The sequence below is a fragment of the Cucurbita pepo genome, chromosome LG11 (genome assembly GCF_002806865.2).
Source record: "Cucurbita pepo subsp. pepo cultivar mu-cu-16 chromosome LG11, ASM280686v2, whole genome shotgun sequence".
NCBI lineage: Eukaryota > Viridiplantae > Streptophyta > Magnoliopsida > Cucurbitales > Cucurbitaceae > Cucurbita > Cucurbita pepo.
In genome coordinates this window covers 3,181,791-3,200,171 of record NC_036648.1, presented here as the reverse complement: position 1 = coordinate 3,200,171, position 18,381 = coordinate 3,181,791, and the positions used below count along the sequence as shown (strand labels likewise).

Here is an 18,381-nt window from a genome sequence, read left to right as displayed (position 1 = left end):
TGACATTCGGTCAGTCAATTGTGTCAGATTTTTAGATTTAAATTATCTTAGAACTTGAAAAAAAGATAAGGAATCAATCCAAGAATTTTTTTTGACATAGATTACTTCGATGATCAAGATCAACAATAAGAAAAAATCTTGATTTGAATTATTCGATAATATAGTTACAAGCTCATGGCTTAAAGAAGCATAATATGCAACTCTTTCACTATAACATCCAAAATCAAATCCACAATCAAATACCATCTAAAATCTTCATACTAAAAATGTTAAGTCTGAATCAAACGTTAGGTCTGAATCAAACGTTAGGTCTGAATCAAACGTTAGGTCTGAGTCAAACGTTAGGTTTGAGTCAAGTATAGTAATGAGTCAAATATGTTAAGAATATAATAATCTCCATACTAAACAAGTAATCATCTCCATAGTAAACAAGAAATCTCAAAGTCTGAGTCAAACATAGTAATGATTCTAAGCCCCTCTTTTTAGTCGGAGTCAAATATAGTAATGATTCCAAGCACCTCTTACCTCCTCTTACCTCTTTTTAGCCTGAGTCAAACATAATAATGATTCCAAGCAACTCTTTTTACACTATTTAGGAAACCCAAACACAAGAGTCAATTATGGATAAAGAGTTCCAATTCTAGCAGGAAAGGGAGGGAAACGGATACTCAATTTAGAGTGAGTAAACAGAATTCCATACTCGATCTCATAGATACATATATAATTTTGTGGAAAGCAGTATTCGACTATGTACGACTTGGAGGAGATCTTTCATATCTTCCGAGATCCAAAAGAAAACTGATTCTTGAACCGTTTTCAATGAATGGTGGCTTAAGAAGCATACAACTTTCACTATAATATCTAAAATCTTCGCACTAAAGCAGTTATGACTAAATTTTATAATAAATTATGGTTAATTAAAAGATTATATGATAATTTTCTAAAATTTTAAAAATATAATAAAACCTATTTACATCTAAACAATTTAATGGTATAATGAAGACACCTTTATACCTAAAGCCACGGATGCCTTACCTAGTATTGGAAGTGGATAATTAGTATATTTTGGGTAAAAAGATTAAACCTTAAAATTCACATTTTAAATTATATTATATAATAATTCTCACTTTAAATTAAAATGTGAAATTTATGGTTTAATCTTTTTAAAATAAATAAAAAAAATATTTATATTTTTTATTTATTGGAGAAGAAATGTGATTTAGGGTTTAATTTTGTGGTTTATTGGAAAATCAATATTTTCACCATTAATTTTAGCGACTATCCATCATGGGCCGTCATAAAGCCCAAATAGATATACCCACAAAGGCTTTGGACTTTAACTCGGAGCCCAATTTTGTAGTTTGGGCCCAAATCATAACGAGCAAAAAAAAAAAAAAAAAAAAAAAAAAAAAAAAAAGAAAAAGAAAACTACTTGATCGAGAAGTAAGGTCGAAGAACAAAAGCCCCCAACACCAAAATCGAGCTCTTTCATTCTCCGGCAATACGTCCTCTTTCACGACCGTATTTGAATTTCGCTTTGGTTTCTTTCGAGTAGCTTCTCACCGCCATGGATCTCAACATGGATCTTAATGCTCCTCACTCCATGGGTACCACCATCATCGGCGTCACATACGACGGCGGCGTTGTCCTCGGCGCCGATTCTCGTACCAGCACTGGTAAATCTATCGTAGTTTCTTAAAGAGATGTCCGAAATGATTAAATTCAATTGGAGGAAAAGTAGTAATAATTTGTCTCTTTGTCGACCTGGGAAGAAAATCATTTTGTATCCATCACATTCGGAATCTTGCTTAGCTTTGTTGTTTCGAGTTCTTATGAGTAGGTAATCATTGAAAGAGTTCATTTCTCGTGTAGTTCACCCCCTCTCCCCTGACTGGGCATATAGCGAGAGTAATTGAGTGGATTTCGTTGTTGGTTGGGGTTTCTTCATGTGAATCTTCTGCATTTGTTAGAATATTACATGACTGAAATTTAGGCGGGTCTTTTCAAGCATAGCTGCTTAATATGACGAGCTTTAGGGAATACCAATTGTCCGTTACAGTGACGGGTTCTGAAAAATTATGTAATGTAGTGGAGGGGATGCACGAAGAGTTTTTAAACTCATCTCCCAAGCAATCATCAATAACATGTTTCATATTAAATGGAAAAATTAATCTCAGTTCGTTTGTTTGTATCCAGTTTTTCGCTCTGTGCGTGCTTTCTTGTGCTGCATTGATGTTAATATTTTGTTTATTGTTCTTGTGATAGGTGTTTATGTGGCTAATCGTGCATCTGACAAAATTACAAAGCTTACTGACAACGTCTATGTTTGTCGGTCTGGCTCGGTATTTCCATTTCTGTTATCAAATTTTCCCTTCAACTTCTTGTTCTAGAATTAAGATGTCTGAAAATCTCTCAGTTCATGGGTGTTTGCTATTGTTTCATAAATGTTTTATTTTGTGCCTCTTGCAGGCTGCAGATTCTCAAATTGTCTCTGATTACGTTCGTCATTTCCTTCATCAGCATACGTGAGTGCTTTAATTATTGGCGGTGTTATTGCAAATTTGAATTTGTAGGTTAATTGTAACTCGATCACTTTGAGCAATTTTCGTTTATTGTTTGTGATGAATTTTGGAAGATTGGATCTGCTAGCAAGTGTATTTCTTTTGTCTGTTTTCTCAGTGAGTTTACAAACTGTAGGAAAAAGTTGAAAATTCTTTACTTCATTCCGGTGTATAGAAATAATTCTACACCTAAATCAATTACTAAGGTGTTGGAGGAAGAAGCACGATGATTTATTTTTCTGTCACTTGATACGATAACAAGCCGTTATGTTAACTAGCTTGATGAGGTTAAGGCCTAGCGTATAGGTGATGCTCTCCTGGGGATTATTGTTATATTTCTAGATATGCTTGATCTGGTGGGAATTTGTACTTCGGATTCATTAAAGATGGTGTTTATTTAGAACTTCTCTAGGAAACTGTACTTGTTTATACATCCCCTACGAACTGTCTGAAGATATGCTGTTATTGGTAGTGGTCATACTGTTATTCTTTTTAATCCTAAATTGCTCTTACTACCTCCGTTTCATTATTGTCTCTTTGCTGATATGTCAACCTAAAGACGGTTGTGACACATTCTGATTGCTGGGTTTAGTTTTCATTATTAACAAGTTATTTGATATAAATGAGGAAGCCACTTGAATTTATGGGCGAGTTTTTGCCTGTCGAGTTCTTTCTTATTATGTATTATTTTTTATGCACAGGATACAGCTTGGCCAGCCTGCGACTGTTAAAGTGGCTGCAAACCTTGTTAGGCTATTAGCATATAACAACAAGGTAGGAGCTCATATTAGTTTGTTCAAAAGTATTCTCATAAAAAATGTATGGATAGCAATTTTGGATAAGAAACGATAACAATTCATTGAAACAATACAAATTCTTCAACCCAGACAAGGAGATTGAAAAAAGCTCTCCAATTGGCCAAAATTATGGAAATAGACTAATCACACAAGGGCCTAGCTGGAGAACAGAAACCTCTTTTCTATAGATTTATTTAGCAACCAGAGCTCGCAGAAAATAACCATAATCATATTGATCCACAGAACCATTCATTTTTCTCTGAAAGGGGGACTGCTCTAGTCCTGTTGTGTACATATTTTAGCATTAATGATTGATAAGTTTTACCCTCGTTTTTTGGAATAAAAGATAATTGTATTAAAATTTAAGTCCAAATATGAGTTCAAAAGGGGAGGAGGAGGAAACGTCCCAACTAGCTTAAGTAGATAAAAGGATAACTCTGCAATTGAGTAGAACATCATCACAGTTCCTTTCCTTTCTGTTCTTGTGTAATGAGCATTTCAGAGTTGCATGTTAAAATAAAACGAGAAAGAGAGTAAAGGAAATGAATTAGGTCAAATATAAATAATGTATGGACATTTTAATACTGGAATTCACTTAGAATGAAGAACCTGTGACTTGTGAGACCGCACAAATTTGAATTCAGCCTTTATGTTTTCTTGAAAATGATTTGGAGCTTTTCATAAAAATACGTTGTATTGTGTTTAGGATCATTACGGGTTGTTTATGAATTCAACATTAGGAAAGAATGAGAGATTTTCAGGGTTCTACTAAGCATCCACTTCTGTTTTTATTTTCTTTTATTTTCTAATTTTTATCTTAGTGTTTATCCATTCAAACAATCCAAAACAAAAACCAACTGAATCGCTTAACTTTGTTTTTGTTGGATAGTTGTTTGATGGACTTTGATACATTCCTCTTTTAATATTGTGGAAAAGATACTCACCCTTTGCTTTAATGTGGTTAGGTGGGGTATCTGGGGACTGTGGGAGGAGGGTCTCTCTTCCTCTCTCTCTAAACCAGTTTTGTATGCGAGTGAAGTCACACACCACTTAACTCCAATAAAATGTTCACAAGAGTGCTCTTTTCTTGCTATGTTCAAATGAATCTATATTCTTGTTTTTCTTATCCAAACTAAATACATGCTTTAATATCAATGCCGTTTCATTGAATGGGCAGGATATGTTACAAACTGGCCTTATTGTTGGTGGATGGGACAAGTATAACGGTGGTCGAATCTATGGTATTCCTCTTGGTGGAACAATAATAGAGCAGCCATTTGCTATTGGAGGTACCCTATTGGTTATAAAAAAATAGAAGTCATGATGTATGGTGAATTCTTTTCTGGCATCCTTCATGTTTTCTAGCTTTATGATGTGGTCTTCTGCTTTATCATCCTTGAATGAATGAGTTGTGATTAGATTTTTATGCCCCTACATCTGGTTTTTGATCTACTGAACCCATAGAGATGGGAATCTCAAGCATGTCTTCTATGTCGTGAAAATATCGTCCTCTCCCCCCTTCTCTTCTTTTGGTAATTAGATTTCTGACATTTGCTGTTACAATCCTTTGTTCTCTACTTGCAAGTATGATCATTGCCTGGTTTCTCTTATTATTTTACAGGATCTGGTTCCAGTTACTTGTATGGTTTTTTTGATCAAGCGTGGAGAGAAGGAATGACTAGGGAAGAAGCTGAGGTATTTCTACTACTCTTATTTGCGAATCAAGTGTTCTGCATTATTATATTCTTTGTGCTTGCTGACTCAAATGCATACGGTTTTTTGGATGCATTCTTTTAGACTCCAACCACTTCCAAATATTGGTATTTCTTTTTTCGTATAATAGCCCAACGTTCACGGGCTAGCACATATTGTCCTCTTTAGGCCTTTTCTTTCTGGCTTCCCCTCAAGGATTTTAAAACGCGTATGCTAGAGAGAGGTTTCCATACCCTTATAAAGAATGCTTCGTTCTCCTCTCTGACCGAGATGGATTACGAGTGTTTATCTGTTCTGCATTCCATGCTCACCTGTAAGATGCGCATCGTAGTTACTTAAAGTGAATTTGTGACGACGTGTAAGAAAAGTTCCTTTTAAGTGAAATATTTCTTCTCTAAGCACCTTTCGAGAAAGCACTTATTAAGGGGGAGTTTGCTAAGTGCAGCCTCTGAGACATGAACTTAGTCGACGGGTTTTTTTTGTCTCTCTGTGATTATATGCTATCATTTGCAGCAATTGGTGGTTAAGGCCGTTTCTCTTGCCATTGCTCGAGATGGTGCTAGTGGTGGTGTTGTCCGTACTGTTACTGTAAGAGAATGTTCTTTTATAACATAATCTATTACTTATAATCATGTTCAATCTTTAGTTCTCATAGCTAAAAACTGTTGCGTGAACTCGGGCATTTTTGCAGATAAATTCCGAGGGAGTTACAAGAAAATTCTATCCCGGGGATCAGCTACCGCTGTGGCACGAGGAATTAGAACCGAAAAATTCATTACTGGATGTTCTGAATGCTTCTAGCCCCGAACCGATGAACGTATAAAGCTAATGCTGGGATCTCTGCCATAAGTTCTGCTGGTAACTCTTATCTGGTTAGGCTATTTACTTTTCTGGAAAAAAAAAAGGAAGAAAAAACATGCGCCCTCTTTGTAAACCTAATTATGTTTTACTTTGCATGAATTTTTTAGTGTACAATGTTTGAGTTTACTCTTGATCTATGGCACATGCTTATTCCTGCTGCCAAAAAACAAAACAAACCCGAACCGAACCATTAACCGTGGGGGGTTGTGATTCTCTCGTTGTCAAATTCGTTTAGTGTCTTCTATAAACGGATGCAACTCATTGTAGACTTTCGTTTTCTCAATGATCATATCCAGACTATTGATGAGTTGGTTTCCTCATAAATTGGAAGAAGCTCTTAATCCACAATTGTTTTTAGGTCATTTGAAAGAGCAATAGCTTCTACATGCTCGGGTGTGCTAAAATGAACGTTAAAGTCGTTCATAGCGATCACGAACAATGGCACCAAACCCTACCTCGTTAGAATTCTTTTAAGCATCGGAACTTAATTTTGTACGTATTAAGAGATGGTGGCTTCCAATGGTCAATGGGTTGTGTAATTACACTCACAAAAGTCCACAATTGTAATTTATTACAAAAGTCTTCAAAGTGCTTTCGAAGGTCAATAGTCATTTATTGCAACTCCATTGTAGATGTGATTTATCAATTACAAATACTACTATTGTCATATATAATATCGATGCTTTCGGTTCAAAAATTTGGTTTGCCCTTCTAATTTTTCATTGCCTTCTACGACACGAAACAAGGAATAGAAATGGTAGAAACGGTCACGTTTGGACGACATTGGGTCTCATACTATCTCGTGATTAAGAGAGGTAATTCACACAGCTTCAACAATTTAGACCTTAAAAAAAGATTATAAAAACTTCATCACATTATCACATTTTTACTTTGCTCACTGAGTTTAAATAATGAATCTAAACCAACTCAACCATAAAATATTGGAGGTTGAGTTGTACGAGTGTAACCCAAGTCAAGTCACATTGTACGTGTTTACTAGGGAGAGTTTTTCATAGGAATATTTCGTTTCCTCTCCAGTCCTCACGAGACTTCACGAATCATTTATTAATATATTTTTTTAAAGTAAAAGTGAAAAATACTTTTTTTAAAGTAAAAGTGAAATGTTAAAATGTTAAATGTATATTTATTTATTTTTAAATATTTAATTAAGATTTATAATTCGATTTCAATCTATCTTTAAATAATTTTTTTTTTCTAAAATTAGCAATAAATTCCAGTAATTTAAACATTGAGAAAAATTCATCATATCAAAATGGGAGTCTTTGAGTTATTGAATTTTTTTTTAACACCTTACATAAAACTCTATAAATTGAAAAAAAAAATGTTTCAATGAAGGGTAGATTGGTAAAAAGTAAAACGATTAGAAAAGGTAAAAAAATTGAGGATAAAAAGTGTGTTACTTCAAAGTCCTTGCAAAGATTTCTGATTATTTATTTATTTATTATTATTTTTTTGAGGTAAAAAAAATGATTTTTTCTTTTTTTCCTTTTTCAATTTAAACGAGATAAACCGGGAAGATAGAGGGCTAAAGTCGTAATTTCAGTTAAAATCGATACTCTATTTAAGGCAATCATGTATGTTCTTAGAAGCAACGAAAGTTAGGGTTCCATCCCAGCATTTGACTGCGGGAGCGATGTTTGATAGATTTAGGGTTAATTCATCGTCTTTTTCCCCGGTCTCTTGATCGTAGAGATTGTGAATTTCATGGGACTGAAGTTTGGCTCTTTGGTCAATTTCGTATGCCATAGAGATGAATGCAGTTCCCTAAATCATCTCTTCAACCTCTTCACCCATTTTCGCTAAGGTTTTTTCTCCTTGTGAATATCTTTGTTGAGGCTGATACATTATTTATCATTCTTCAATTCACATCTCTATCTGTATTGTCTCTGTAATTCTAAATTTTGAATCGATGTTAGAAGTACGAATTTGTTCTAAATGATTGGAGTTTTGGTTCCGAGTAGTAATTCAGGCAGCCTCTCTGCAATTTCCATGGCAAAGGAGGCGTTAAACTGCTCGTAAATCGAATCGCTTATGCTCTTCAGACTTGCTGAGGTTTCCTTTGAAGCTCGTCTAGTAAGTTTAAGTACATTTGTTTTCTGGACATACGTTTTACGGATTTCGAGTCGCTGTTCTTGCTTGATTTCACATTATGCTTTTTCTTCATAACCTATGATCATTTAGCTGAGTAGTGGTTGGTAAATTAGATTATATCTACTAGACAGCAGATTATTCAATGACTTTTTAGAGTTTCCGCAACTCAGTTGGTGGATTAATCCGGAATTTTGTTGGAGGAAATAGAGAGTTAGTCGATTTACATTTAAAAACACTTATTCATAGGTGGATTACTCTTGATTGTAGGACTTTCTAGACCTAGACTGGCTTGGATTTTGATTCTCAAATTATTCTTAAGCTTCTTCAGATTATAGACCAATAACTTAGGTTGAATTCAAAATGATCCATAGCGGTACATGTAATTCATGCGCATATTGCCACAATTCATTCATGTATTTCAAACAATAGATGCATACTTTGTAAAGTTATATCAGGTAATCAAATTGTTGAATTGGATTGTTTTGAACAAGAACTGAATTGTGGAATGTGAGCCAAATTTGTGTGAATCATATTTTTTTGTTGATGCAAGCACACATATACTGATGATGCCAGCATGGAAAATAACTTGAAGCTGAAGATGAAGAACGACCATATCTCAGCCTATGTGGTGATTTTTGATGGAGGAGTTGAGTCGCTTGATTTGTATGATTGTAACAACTTTCAAAAGAATTGAAGGTTTTGGTTTATTTGATTATGCTCTTTGGATTCTAGACCTCGTTAATGATGATTCTGTATAAAAGGAGGTTATCTAGAACTTGAAATCTTAATTTATGTGTCTTGATGAAAATATGAATAATGAAAAATTATAAAAACAAATTATATATTTAATTTAATAAACAAACAAATATAAAATGCTTCCTATTTATATTATATTATGAATTGTGAGGTTTGTGTGGGTTATATTTATATTTAATTTGATAATTATGACGATGACAAAAGAGGAAGACGAGGTCATTAGTCATTTATTACTTCATGCTCCGCTTCGGGAGAGTTGACCAGCAGACTAGAACACTTAGAGGATCTTTTGTGTTAACCACTTCCATTCCTCTCATTAGACCATTTGTAGCACTCAAAGCTACCGCTCTAACTCGATTATTTCCTAATAATTGCTGTACTTCACAAGTTACATTAATTTTTTGACCGGCGGTATCTTGACCTTTAACTATCAAAGCGTTGTAAATATTAGACATTATGTCTGGGGAAAAGCTACATCTAGTATTGGACAATGATTTGAGCAAGACCTCTTGAATTTAGCTAAAAAAATATGTCATTTATAGGACCTCTTATTTATATGACCTCTTGAATTTTCTTTGTCTTAATCGCTCTCTGTCGTTTATAAGACCTCCTCTTGAATTTTCTTTGTCTTACTCCCTCTCATTTATAGGACTTCTTTAATTTTTTGTCTTACTCCTGCTACTCTGTCATTTATAGGACCTCTTGAATTTTTTCTATCTTACTATTCTGTCATTTATAGGACCTCTTGAATTTTCTCTGTCTTACTCATCTGTCATTTATAGGACCTCTTGAATTTTCTCTGTCTTACTCATCTGTCATTTATAGGACCTCTTGAATTTTCTCTGTCTTACTCATCTTCTGTCTTACTCCTCTCTTGAATTTTCTGTCTTACTCCTCTCTCATTTATAGGACCTCTTGAATTTTCTGTCTTACTCCTCTCTCATTGTTACTTCTAGTACATGCAATAGATTAGTGAATGAATTCATATCACTTTCGTTGTCACTCATCTACGATCAATTAGGAAATACTACCAAGTTACCCAAAATAAGAAAAAACATGCAATAGGCTTAAAATTATGATTTTTCAAAAGCTTAAAGTTAGATGGTTTAGACTCCAGAAAAGAAAAAATAATAATAATAATAATAATAAAAAATAATAAGTTTAGACTCGAGAAAAGAAAAAAAAATAAATAAATAATAATAATAATAATAATAATGCAAAAAGTATTAGGGAGGATATATAACTAACAAAAAATCGCACGCTATATCAGGCGCGCATGGGTAACGGATAACCCAATCGCATGGATGGATTTTGTTAAAAAAAAAAAAAAAAAAAAAAAAAAAAAAAAAAAAAACAATCCTATCAAATTTCAGAGATTTTGCAATGCAATAAACAAATAATGGAAATCTTCAAAAATATTTTACTAAAATAATTTAATTCAAGTTAAACTTGTGGACAAGATTCTGGGGTACTTCAAAAGCTCCGCCCAGATTCAAGAATCTTGGTGTAATCTCATTGTCGCTGGGAAAGATGAGTTCGACAGCGCCCTCGCCGGTCGTCGTTAGCACTTCTCCTTCCGATCAATCATCCCGCGTTTTCGTCTATGGAAGCCTCTTAGCCGATGACATCGTCCGTGTTCTTTTCGGCCGCGTTCCTCAATCGTTCCCTGCTGTTCTTGATGGCTTGTCAGTCTGTTCTTACGAACTCTCTTTTTCCTTTTTTTTTTTTTAATCTATATTCGCGTGTTTTCTCCGTCTAAATTGGTATTGAAAACGAACTGAACGAATTTGTGTACCTTTTCGGTTTCGTAACTTCGTAGGACAATGAACCGAGATGTTCATTGCACAATCGATATCTAAACTAGTGTGGAGAATGAGTCTGATCTTTTACTTTTGATTATTCATCTACTGATCATTTACGGATTCATATGTGCGATTTTGTCGTGAAAATTTGGCTGTTCTGAATTTGTAGTCACAGATTTAGCATTAGAGAACGAGTTTATCCAGCTATTTTGCCCGTAGAGAAGAAGAAAGTTACCGGAAGGGTAAGAAAAACCTACATTCTTCTTTTTTAAGCTCTGGATTTGATTTTGTTTGTTGTTTTCTTCTCATTTGTCGGATTCTTCTCACTTTTGGAGAGATACCTGATATCATTTGTTGGATTCTTTTTGAGGCTCTGGATTTGATTTTGTTTGTTGTTTTCTTCTCATTTGTTGGATTCTTCACACTCTTGGAGAGATACCTGATATCTTCTTATTGAATTCTCTGTCGATTATCTTCCTCTCCTGTTTTGGCGCAACAATTTAAATTGGCGAGTGCTGCAGTTTCTATATGTAGATCATCATCAATAATTCAAACTGCAACTCTTCCATTAAAATTCTCTAGATTTGAGGTCATTGGTAGAGTTTATTGAACAAATCATGTTGCAAACGGTCTCATTTTCCATTATGAGTAAGCATTCTTATGCTTGTAGGATGCCAAAGACATTTTTGCTTTCCTGTGTAATCATAGACATGGCATTGATGAACTTTTAACCTGGCCTTTGTATGATGATAACCATAGACATGGCATATGATGAACTTTTAACCTCATTCACAAGCAATGGCTCTGCTCACTGGCAGGTTCTCTTGGGCGTCACGAGTCCAGAACTGGATATTTTGGATATATTTGAAGATGTTGAATATGAAAGAAGGGCTGTTGATGTTTCCTTGATGGTAAGTACTGAAAACCATCTAGTTCTTTTTAACTCTTACACCTCGTTTGATAACAATTTCGTGTTATAGTTTTCGGTTTTTGAAATTTATGCTTGTTTACTCCTAATTTTCTTTCAATGGCTTTCACATTTCTTATAAACACATTTGAATTCTTAGCCAAATTATAATACAAAAACAAGGTTTCAATAACTATATATATGTTTACAAAATTTTGTTTGGTTTTTGAAAACGTGAGTAGGAAGTGGATAACAAAACAAAGGAGCTTTTAGGTGGAAGCAAAGCAGTGTGTGATCTCCCACATTGGTTGGAGAGGAGAACAAACCACCATTTATAAGGGTGTAAAAACTTTTTCCTAGCAGACGCGTTTTAAAGCCTTGAGGGAAAGCTCGAAAGGGAAAGCCCAAAGAGGACAATATCTGCTACCGGTGGATCTAGGCCGTTACACTGTGTTTATAAGCTTAAATTTCAAAAAAAAAAAAAAGAAAAAAGAAAATGATGATCAAATGGGACCTCGACGGCTTGTCTTATCCATTTTATGTTGTACAAAGAACAAAAGAAACTTCATGTGACACCCAAGTCCACTGTTAGTTGATATTGTCCTCTTTGGGCTTTCACTTTCGGGCTTCCCCTCAAAAATTTTAAAACGTATCTACTAAGGAGATGTTTTCATATCCTTATATAGAATGTTTCGTTCTCCTCTCCAACTGATGTGAGATCTCACACTTCACTTCAACTACATATTGTGATTTAGAACGTAAGGATGATACTTGGATATGCACTGCCTGGTGCTTAGAACTCCTTTCTTGTGATTTGATAATAAAGTTTTCACTGTTGAAATTTCTTTGAGGGTTGTTTGTGGATGAGTTTTTGTTTAATGTTTTGTAAACGTTTTTCAGTAAGCCTACTAATCTTTGGCACATATTGGTGTGGACAACGCCTGCTTCTTGTTCTTCTCAGGATGGTTCAGAGAAGTTAACAGCTCTTACTTATGTTTGGAGCAACGGAAGCGATCCAAATCTGTATGGAGAGTGGAACTTTGAGGTAATACATCTTCTTTATTCATTTGGTCCTCATCAATTTGGGTTATAAATTTTGGTTCTAATATTTTAAAACCCTCAATTTTACCCTTGGTGCATTGATAATTTGCTGCTAGATCTTTCCATTTTTTCTCCCGTAAATTAGTAAGGCCTACCGCAAGTGGATATTGTCTTCTTTGGACTTTTCCTTTTGGGCTTCTCCTCAAAGTTTTAAAACGCGTCTGAGAGATTTACACACCCTATAAATAATGTTTCGTTCCCCTCTCTATCCAATATGGGATCTCACATAATATTTGATGACTTATTTAGACACGTAGACATTCGAGTTCCAGTTGGATATACGTGTTTGAAAAAGTGACTTTTATGGATAGTTGGGTCAAATTTCGAGGATAAATTAGTTGGATTCTATATCAAATAGCCTTTTGAGTTATGGAACACCTGTTTGAAAAAGTGTGCTAGGTTATGGAACAGGGCCATTTGCCTTTTGTGTTCCTCTCCCTTTCTCTCCTCTTCATTGTACTTGTGCTTGGAAATGAGTTCTAAGTATTTTAAGCTGAAGAACATCTTTCCCCTGGACGCGTTTTTTGTTATGAATTTCTTTTGTGGTAGACGTGTTTTCGTTTGGATCAATTACAAATACTATTGTTATATATAATATCGATGCTTTCGATTCGAAACTCTGATTCGCCCTTCTAACTTTTCATTGCCTTCTACGACACGAAACCAGGAATGGGAACGGTCGCGTTTGGACGACTTTGTAGGGATGACAACTAGATTTGTGAAGGAGTTGCAATTGCCTGAGCCAAAGTCAAGAGTGGCAACTTATGAATCATTCTACACAAAAGAGGGAGGTGATACCCCTCTCATGCTGCCTTGATATCAATTGTTAATATTTTTGGATTATGAAGGATGAATACTTTTTAGATTAGTACGGCTCATCTTACTATCTCGGGATCAAGAGAGGTAATTTATTATCTCGTGATCAAGAGAGGTAGTTTTCACAACTTTGGCAAAAACTGATTTCATAGTTTGTTTTAGTTCTTTGTACCGTGTAACAACTCAAGCCCACTGCTAGTAGCTATCCTTTTTTGGGTGTGTTCCCTACTTGATTTCCTCTCAGGAGAAGTTTCTACATCCTCTCTAATGAATATGAGATCTCTGGAGTTATTTATTAATTTTTAAATATTTAATTAAGTTTTACATTCAATTTCAATACATATTTTAAAAAATTACATTCAATTTCAATACATATTTTAAAAAATTACATTCATTTTTAAATATGAAATTAAATAAATATATTTGTATCTTACGTTAAAAAATTTATTTTTTAAAATTAATAATAAATTCGACTGGTTTAAACTAATGCGAGGAAAAAATACATTGAACTAACTCATAAAATTTATTTATTTAAATCTAACACAATCCAAATAACTTGATACAATTATTTTATTATAATTCTTTTGAACTAAAAAAAATATTTTCTTTTTCCTTTTTCAATTTAAACGAGATAAAACCGGGAAGAAGGAGGGCTAAAGTCGTAATTTCAGTTAATATCGATACCCTATTTAAGGCAATCATGTATGGTCTTAGAAGTAACGAAAATTAGGGTTCAATCCCAGCATTTTACAGCGTCAACGATGTTCGATAGATTTAGGGTTAATTTATCTCCTTCTTCCGGTCTCTTGATCGTAGAGATTTTCAATTTCATGGGACTGAAGTTTGGCTCTTTGGTCAATTTCGTATGCCATGGAGATGAATGCAGTTCCCTAAATCATCTCTTCAACCTCTTCACCCATTTTCGCTAAGGTTTTTTATCCTTGTGAATATCTTTGTTGAGGCTGATACATGATTTATCATTCTTCAGTTCACATCTCTTTCTGTATTGTCTCTGTTACTCTAAATTTTGAATCGATGTTATACGGACGATTTTGTTCTAAATGATTGGAGTTTTGGTTCCGAGTAGTAATTCAGGCAGCCCCTCTGCAATTTCCATGGCAAAGGAGGCGTTAAACTGCTCGTAGATCGAATCGCTTATGCTCTTCAGACTTGCTGAGGTTTCCTCTGAAGCTCGTCTAGTAAGCCTAAGTACATTTGTTTTCTGGACATACGTTTTACGGATTTCGAGTCGCTGTTCGTGCTTGATTTCACTTTATGTTCTTTCTTCAGAACCTATGATCATTTAGCTGAGTACTGGTTAAATTAGAATATATCTTGCAGACGCAGATTATTCAATGACCTTTTAGTGTTGCAGGAACCAGTGGCTGGTGGATTAATCCGGAATTTTGTTAGAGGAGCGACAGAGGTAGTCGAGTTACATTCAAAAACACTTCTAAAAAATTGATTTGGTGAATTAGTCTTCATGCAAGTTTGATTGTAGAACTTTCTAGACCTAGACCGACCTGGATTTTGGTTCTCAAAATTATTCTTAAAACTTCTTCAGATTATAGACCAATAACGGTAGTTGAATTCAAAATGAACCATATCAGTACATGTTATTCATGCGCACATTGCCACAATTCATCCGTGCTCATAATATTTCAAATAGATTCATACTTTGTAAAGTTGAATCAAACTGGTTGATCTAAATTTGGTTAATCTAATTGTTGAGTTGGATTGTTACGAACAAAAACTGAATTGGTATGTGAGCCAAATTGTTGATGCAAAGTACACATTGATGATGCCAGCAGGGAAAATAATTTGAATCTGAAGATAAAGAACGACCATATCTCAGCCTTTGTGTGGTGATTTTTCTTTATAGAAACAGGTTATTTTAGTGTAGTTATGAGATTAAGATTTAAGGTCATTTCTTCCGTTTGCTTTACGTTTCTAAATTTTGTAGCATATGCATAGTTGCGATGATGTTAACTACCAATGGTTAGTCTTGTTTGTGAAGGCTTTTCAATTTGGAAAACAAGAACCTTACGAGACTGGTATGAGCTCGCGCTTCTAAGGCCTACAATTTACTCTATGGGGAGACCTAGAATTTCGACTTATTGCTTGTGCTTTGAAGGCCTATGATTTACTTTATAGGAGATCGAGAACTCTGATGATTCGATATTGAAGGAATGAATTAAGATTAACAAAACTTGATGGCTCGCACATACTAGCGAGGAGCTATGGAGTTTTGGGTTAAATTATTATTTTGTTGTGTTAAATTATTATTATTATTATTTTTTTTTTTTTTTTTGTTAATTATGAATTGTGTACTTTCAATAGTTTTGTATTTCCACATCTACTTCTGGTTAATTAGGAAGATCTAATTTAACATGGAAATCAAACTAATACGTACACAACGGTACGGGTTTTAGTATGACACAATCAAGACACAATCAAGATTCCATGATCCATAATCTACATTTAAATCCATTTGTGAGATAAACGCTTCTACGTAATTATAGTCTAGGTGACTTAAACAAATTTTCATATTCCATTGCACTAAATATTATTTTTAATAGGAAGAGTAGATCTAATATCTTTAAAATAAGTGGAAATTTTTTTAAAAAAATTACTTTAATTTTTTACTTTATTTTTGAAAAATACATTATTCCGGTAAACTAAAATTAATTTTTGTCTTCCATTGGCGCGTAGATGACGTGCTTTCGTTATATCCACAGAATGACCGTATGACGACGAAGGCGAAGCATTCTATTCTGTTGCCAGTTTACCTCTGTCCTCGCTCCAATGGCGACCATAGCTGTGACTCTTACGAACATCAACCTCGTCCGAATATCTCCTTCTCGATCCACTTCCTCCCGCTCTTCCATAAATCCTACGCGTTGTTCGTCAATCCAGCAGGTCCAGGTACAAATGCATACAACTTCTATGCTCTCGAAGAATCTCCCGTAGCGAAACCACGTATTTGCGTCTATTTCTTACTTTTCTTTCGATTTCCTTGAAGGTTGATTCAACAATCGCTTGCGAACCTTGTAATGGCAAAGGATGGATAGTGTGTGATTTCTGTGAAGGGCAGAAGACTAATGTGAAGGCCGAGAACAATCGTGTCTACCGACGCTGTCCGTCTTGCCGCGCTGTAAGTGAACTTCTAGTTTATATCTCTATACGTATGTTGAATATGGCTGCTTAACGCTATGCCGATGCAGTAACGCGAGGAATTTGTGCTGGATTGAATGGATGTATATTAGCTTTTCTGAAACTCTGATTTAAACGCGGACATCTGAGGCTTTTGGTCTTGAATTGCCTTTAATTTCACAATTGAATGAAGGACCTGGTAGACTTACAAGTGAAGCATGATTATAATATAACCACTGAAGTTCTTGAATCGATTTTGTTTTCTTGCCAATATTTCCTTTTCCTTTCGGATTCAGCCTTTGTTTCTCATGTTCCATTGTGCTCTCCTCCTGGCTCCTGCTTTTTCAGCTTTCAAGCTTGGTGTTATTCCTGATATTTGACACTCTAGTATTCTAGTCAGTCCCTTTAGGAATCAACCAATTGTACTGATAACTAGTTAAGATTACTGTTAATAGACACATTCTAGTAGATTTTGCTGATCCGCAGTTTCTTAAAATGTATATAGCAATGGAATTTACCAAATGTTAAGATCACAAGAAGTGTGGTCAGCTTGGCCTTGAAAGTCTACCACTGATCTGGTAGAGTAATCGAGCTGGGTTATGACCTTACTAATGGTCAATCTAGGCATTGAGTTAGTTCACCTTACGAAACCATTATTCACCAGATAAGAAGTGGTAAACAACTAACGGGAGCCCACTATTCATTGGTTCTGTTCAACTAACAAACATGTAGTGCTGTGATATTTTAGCATTTTGTTCATCTATTCCCCGGGAACTAGTGTTCGGGCTCAATAACATTGATTGCGAAGATGCCCAACATGCCTGGGAAGCATATAGATACATTTATATATATATAACTTTTGTTTGCATATATACTCAACAACTGGCTTAAAAGCTTAACAAGGCACTTCAATTATGCAGGTTGGATATGTTCTATGTTCAAAGTGCAAGGTTTTCAAGTGTGTTACCTTCCCAAACTACGGCGACGGTGTAGATTTATCTTTTTGAACGTCAGGTATCTCTTGAATTATATGAAAGTATAGAGATCTTTGTTGAATACACATTCTACTGGAAACATCTGTTGATATGAAGAATACATTTTTTACCTACTCTCTTCTTCCCTCGGTGCATTTTTGTCTATCTTAATTAGCATATAGGGTCAATTTGAGTATAATTTAGGAAGAGGTAGTGAAACAAAAATAGTTGGGGTAATAACAAATTTAAAAAAGCAAGTGGAGTGGATTTTAGGTTCAATGGTGTAACAGCCAAGTTCATCTGAGCAGATTATGTCCTCTTTGGGTTTTCCCTTTCAGGCTTCCCCTCAAGGTTTTTAAAACGTGTTTACTAGAGAGGTTTCCACACCTTATAAAGAATGTTTTGATCCCCTCTCCAACCGATATGGGATTTCACAATCCAACCCTTTCAAGATCCAGTGTCGTTCCCCAATGGATGTGGGAAATCACAATCTACCCCTTTCGGGGCTAGCGTCCTCGCTGGCACTCGTTTCATTCTCTAATCGATGTGGGATTTCATAGATAGTGTCAAGAAGGCTTTAGCCTCTTACTCACCTCTTCAACATCTATTTTTCCATGTATAACCAAAGAACTGGAAAGATTCTTCAAGGGTCTCAGTCTCAAAGTGCATGATAAATTTAACGAAAAAGCTAAAATAACTAAAAAAGAAAGTGGTTTTTTCCTTCTAACTAATGGTGGGGAGTAAGCAAGCTATCATCATTCTACATATTTGAATCAATAACATGCTTTGGGTTAGGAGCCCCTCTTTGTTTGATTTATTCTAGAAAAA

General features: G+C 34.8%; 3 protein-coding genes, 1 long non-coding RNA gene and 2 other non-coding genes across 8 annotated transcripts; all 6 read left to right on the top strand.

Annotated features, from left to right (window-relative positions):
- The first annotated feature begins 1,438 nt into the window (after positions 1-1,438).
- Positions 1,439-6,239, top strand: LOC111805133 (proteasome subunit beta type-6-like). Its single transcript, XM_023690041.1, has 8 exons — positions 1,439-1,676; positions 2,266-2,342; positions 2,470-2,525; positions 3,263-3,335; positions 4,536-4,647; positions 4,980-5,053; positions 5,585-5,659; positions 5,763-6,239. Exons 1-8 carry the CDS (start codon positions 1,568-1,570, stop codon positions 5,892-5,894), a joined length of 708 nt encoding a protein of 235 aa, XP_023545809.1. The 5' UTR covers positions 1,439-1,567; the 3' UTR covers positions 5,895-6,239.
- A 1,310-nt stretch (positions 6,240-7,549) lies between these two features.
- LOC111805132 lies at positions 7,550-8,852 on the top strand. Its single transcript, XR_002816616.1, has 2 exons — positions 7,550-7,757; positions 7,915-8,852. It is a non-coding gene; the product is annotated as an uncharacterized LOC111805132 (long non-coding RNA).
- Positions 7,921-8,043, top strand: LOC111806233. The gene has a single exon (XR_002816783.1). It is a non-coding gene; the product is annotated as a small nucleolar RNA snoR77 (small nucleolar RNA).
- Positions 8,853-10,221: 1,369 nt separating the features above from the next.
- On the top strand, positions 10,222-13,721 carry LOC111805131 (AIG2-like protein D). 2 transcript variants are annotated; one of them, XM_023690040.1, is made up of 5 exons: positions 10,222-10,485; positions 10,778-10,844; positions 11,421-11,513; positions 12,471-12,554; positions 13,278-13,721. In XM_023690040.1, the coding sequence occupies exons 1-5, from the start codon at positions 10,331-10,333 to the stop codon at positions 13,425-13,427; spliced, it is 549 nt and encodes a 182-aa protein (XP_023545808.1). In that variant the 5' UTR covers positions 10,222-10,330; the 3' UTR covers positions 13,428-13,721. The 2 variants fall into 2 exon arrangements, with proteins under 2 accessions (XP_023545808.1, XP_023545807.1); XM_023690039.1 differs by having other exon boundaries at positions 10,224-10,485; positions 10,772-10,844.
- A 427-nt stretch (positions 13,722-14,148) lies between these two features.
- LOC111805130 (chaperone protein DnaJ 2) lies at positions 14,149-17,687 on the top strand. Of its 2 annotated transcripts, XM_023690038.1 has the most exons (5): positions 14,151-14,356; positions 14,514-14,852; positions 16,165-16,351; positions 16,449-16,580; positions 17,500-17,687. In XM_023690038.1, exons 3-5 carry the CDS (start codon positions 16,232-16,234, stop codon positions 17,584-17,586), a joined length of 339 nt encoding a protein of 112 aa, XP_023545806.1. In that variant the 5' UTR covers positions 14,151-14,356; positions 14,514-14,852; positions 16,165-16,231; the 3' UTR covers positions 17,587-17,687. The 2 variants fall into 2 exon arrangements, with proteins under 2 accessions (XP_023545805.1, XP_023545806.1); XM_023690037.1 differs by having other exon boundaries at positions 14,149-14,852.
- On the top strand, positions 14,520-14,642 carry LOC111806232. The gene has a single exon (XR_002816782.1). It is a non-coding gene; the product is annotated as a small nucleolar RNA snoR77 (small nucleolar RNA).
- Positions 17,688-18,381: the final 694 nt, after the last annotated feature.

Excerpts from the sequence above, each read along its gene's own strand:
- LOC111805133 (XM_023690041.1), top strand. The coding sequence starts at position 1,568 with ATGGATCTCAACATGGATCTTAATGCTCCTCACTCCATGGGTACCACC. Across the intron at positions 1,677-2,265 it reads CGATTCTCGTACCAGCACTG|GTGTTTATGTGGCTAATCGT; the intron begins GTAAATCTATCG and ends TTCTTGTGATAG. Across the intron at positions 3,336-4,535 it reads TATTAGCATATAACAACAAG|GATATGTTACAAACTGGCCT; the intron begins GTAGGAGCTCAT and ends TTGAATGGGCAG.
- LOC111805131 (XM_023690039.1), top strand. The coding sequence starts at position 10,331 with ATGAGTTCGACAGCGCCCTCGCCGGTCGTCGTTAGCACTTCTCCTTCC. Across the intron at positions 10,486-10,771 it reads CCTGCTGTTCTTGATGGCTT|TCACAGATTTAGCATTAGAG; the intron begins GTCAGTCTGTTC and ends CTGAATTTGTAG. Across the intron at positions 11,514-12,470 it reads CTGTTGATGTTTCCTTGATG|GATGGTTCAGAGAAGTTAAC; the intron begins GTAAGTACTGAA and ends TGTTCTTCTCAG.
- LOC111805130 (XM_023690037.1), top strand. The coding sequence starts at position 16,232 with ATGGCGACCATAGCTGTGACTCTTACGAACATCAACCTCGTCCGAATA. Across the intron at positions 16,352-16,448 it reads CGTCAATCCAGCAGGTCCAG|GTTGATTCAACAATCGCTTG; the intron begins GTACAAATGCAT and ends ATTTCCTTGAAG. Across the intron at positions 16,581-17,499 it reads GCTGTCCGTCTTGCCGCGCT|GTTGGATATGTTCTATGTTC; the intron begins GTAAGTGAACTT and ends TCAATTATGCAG.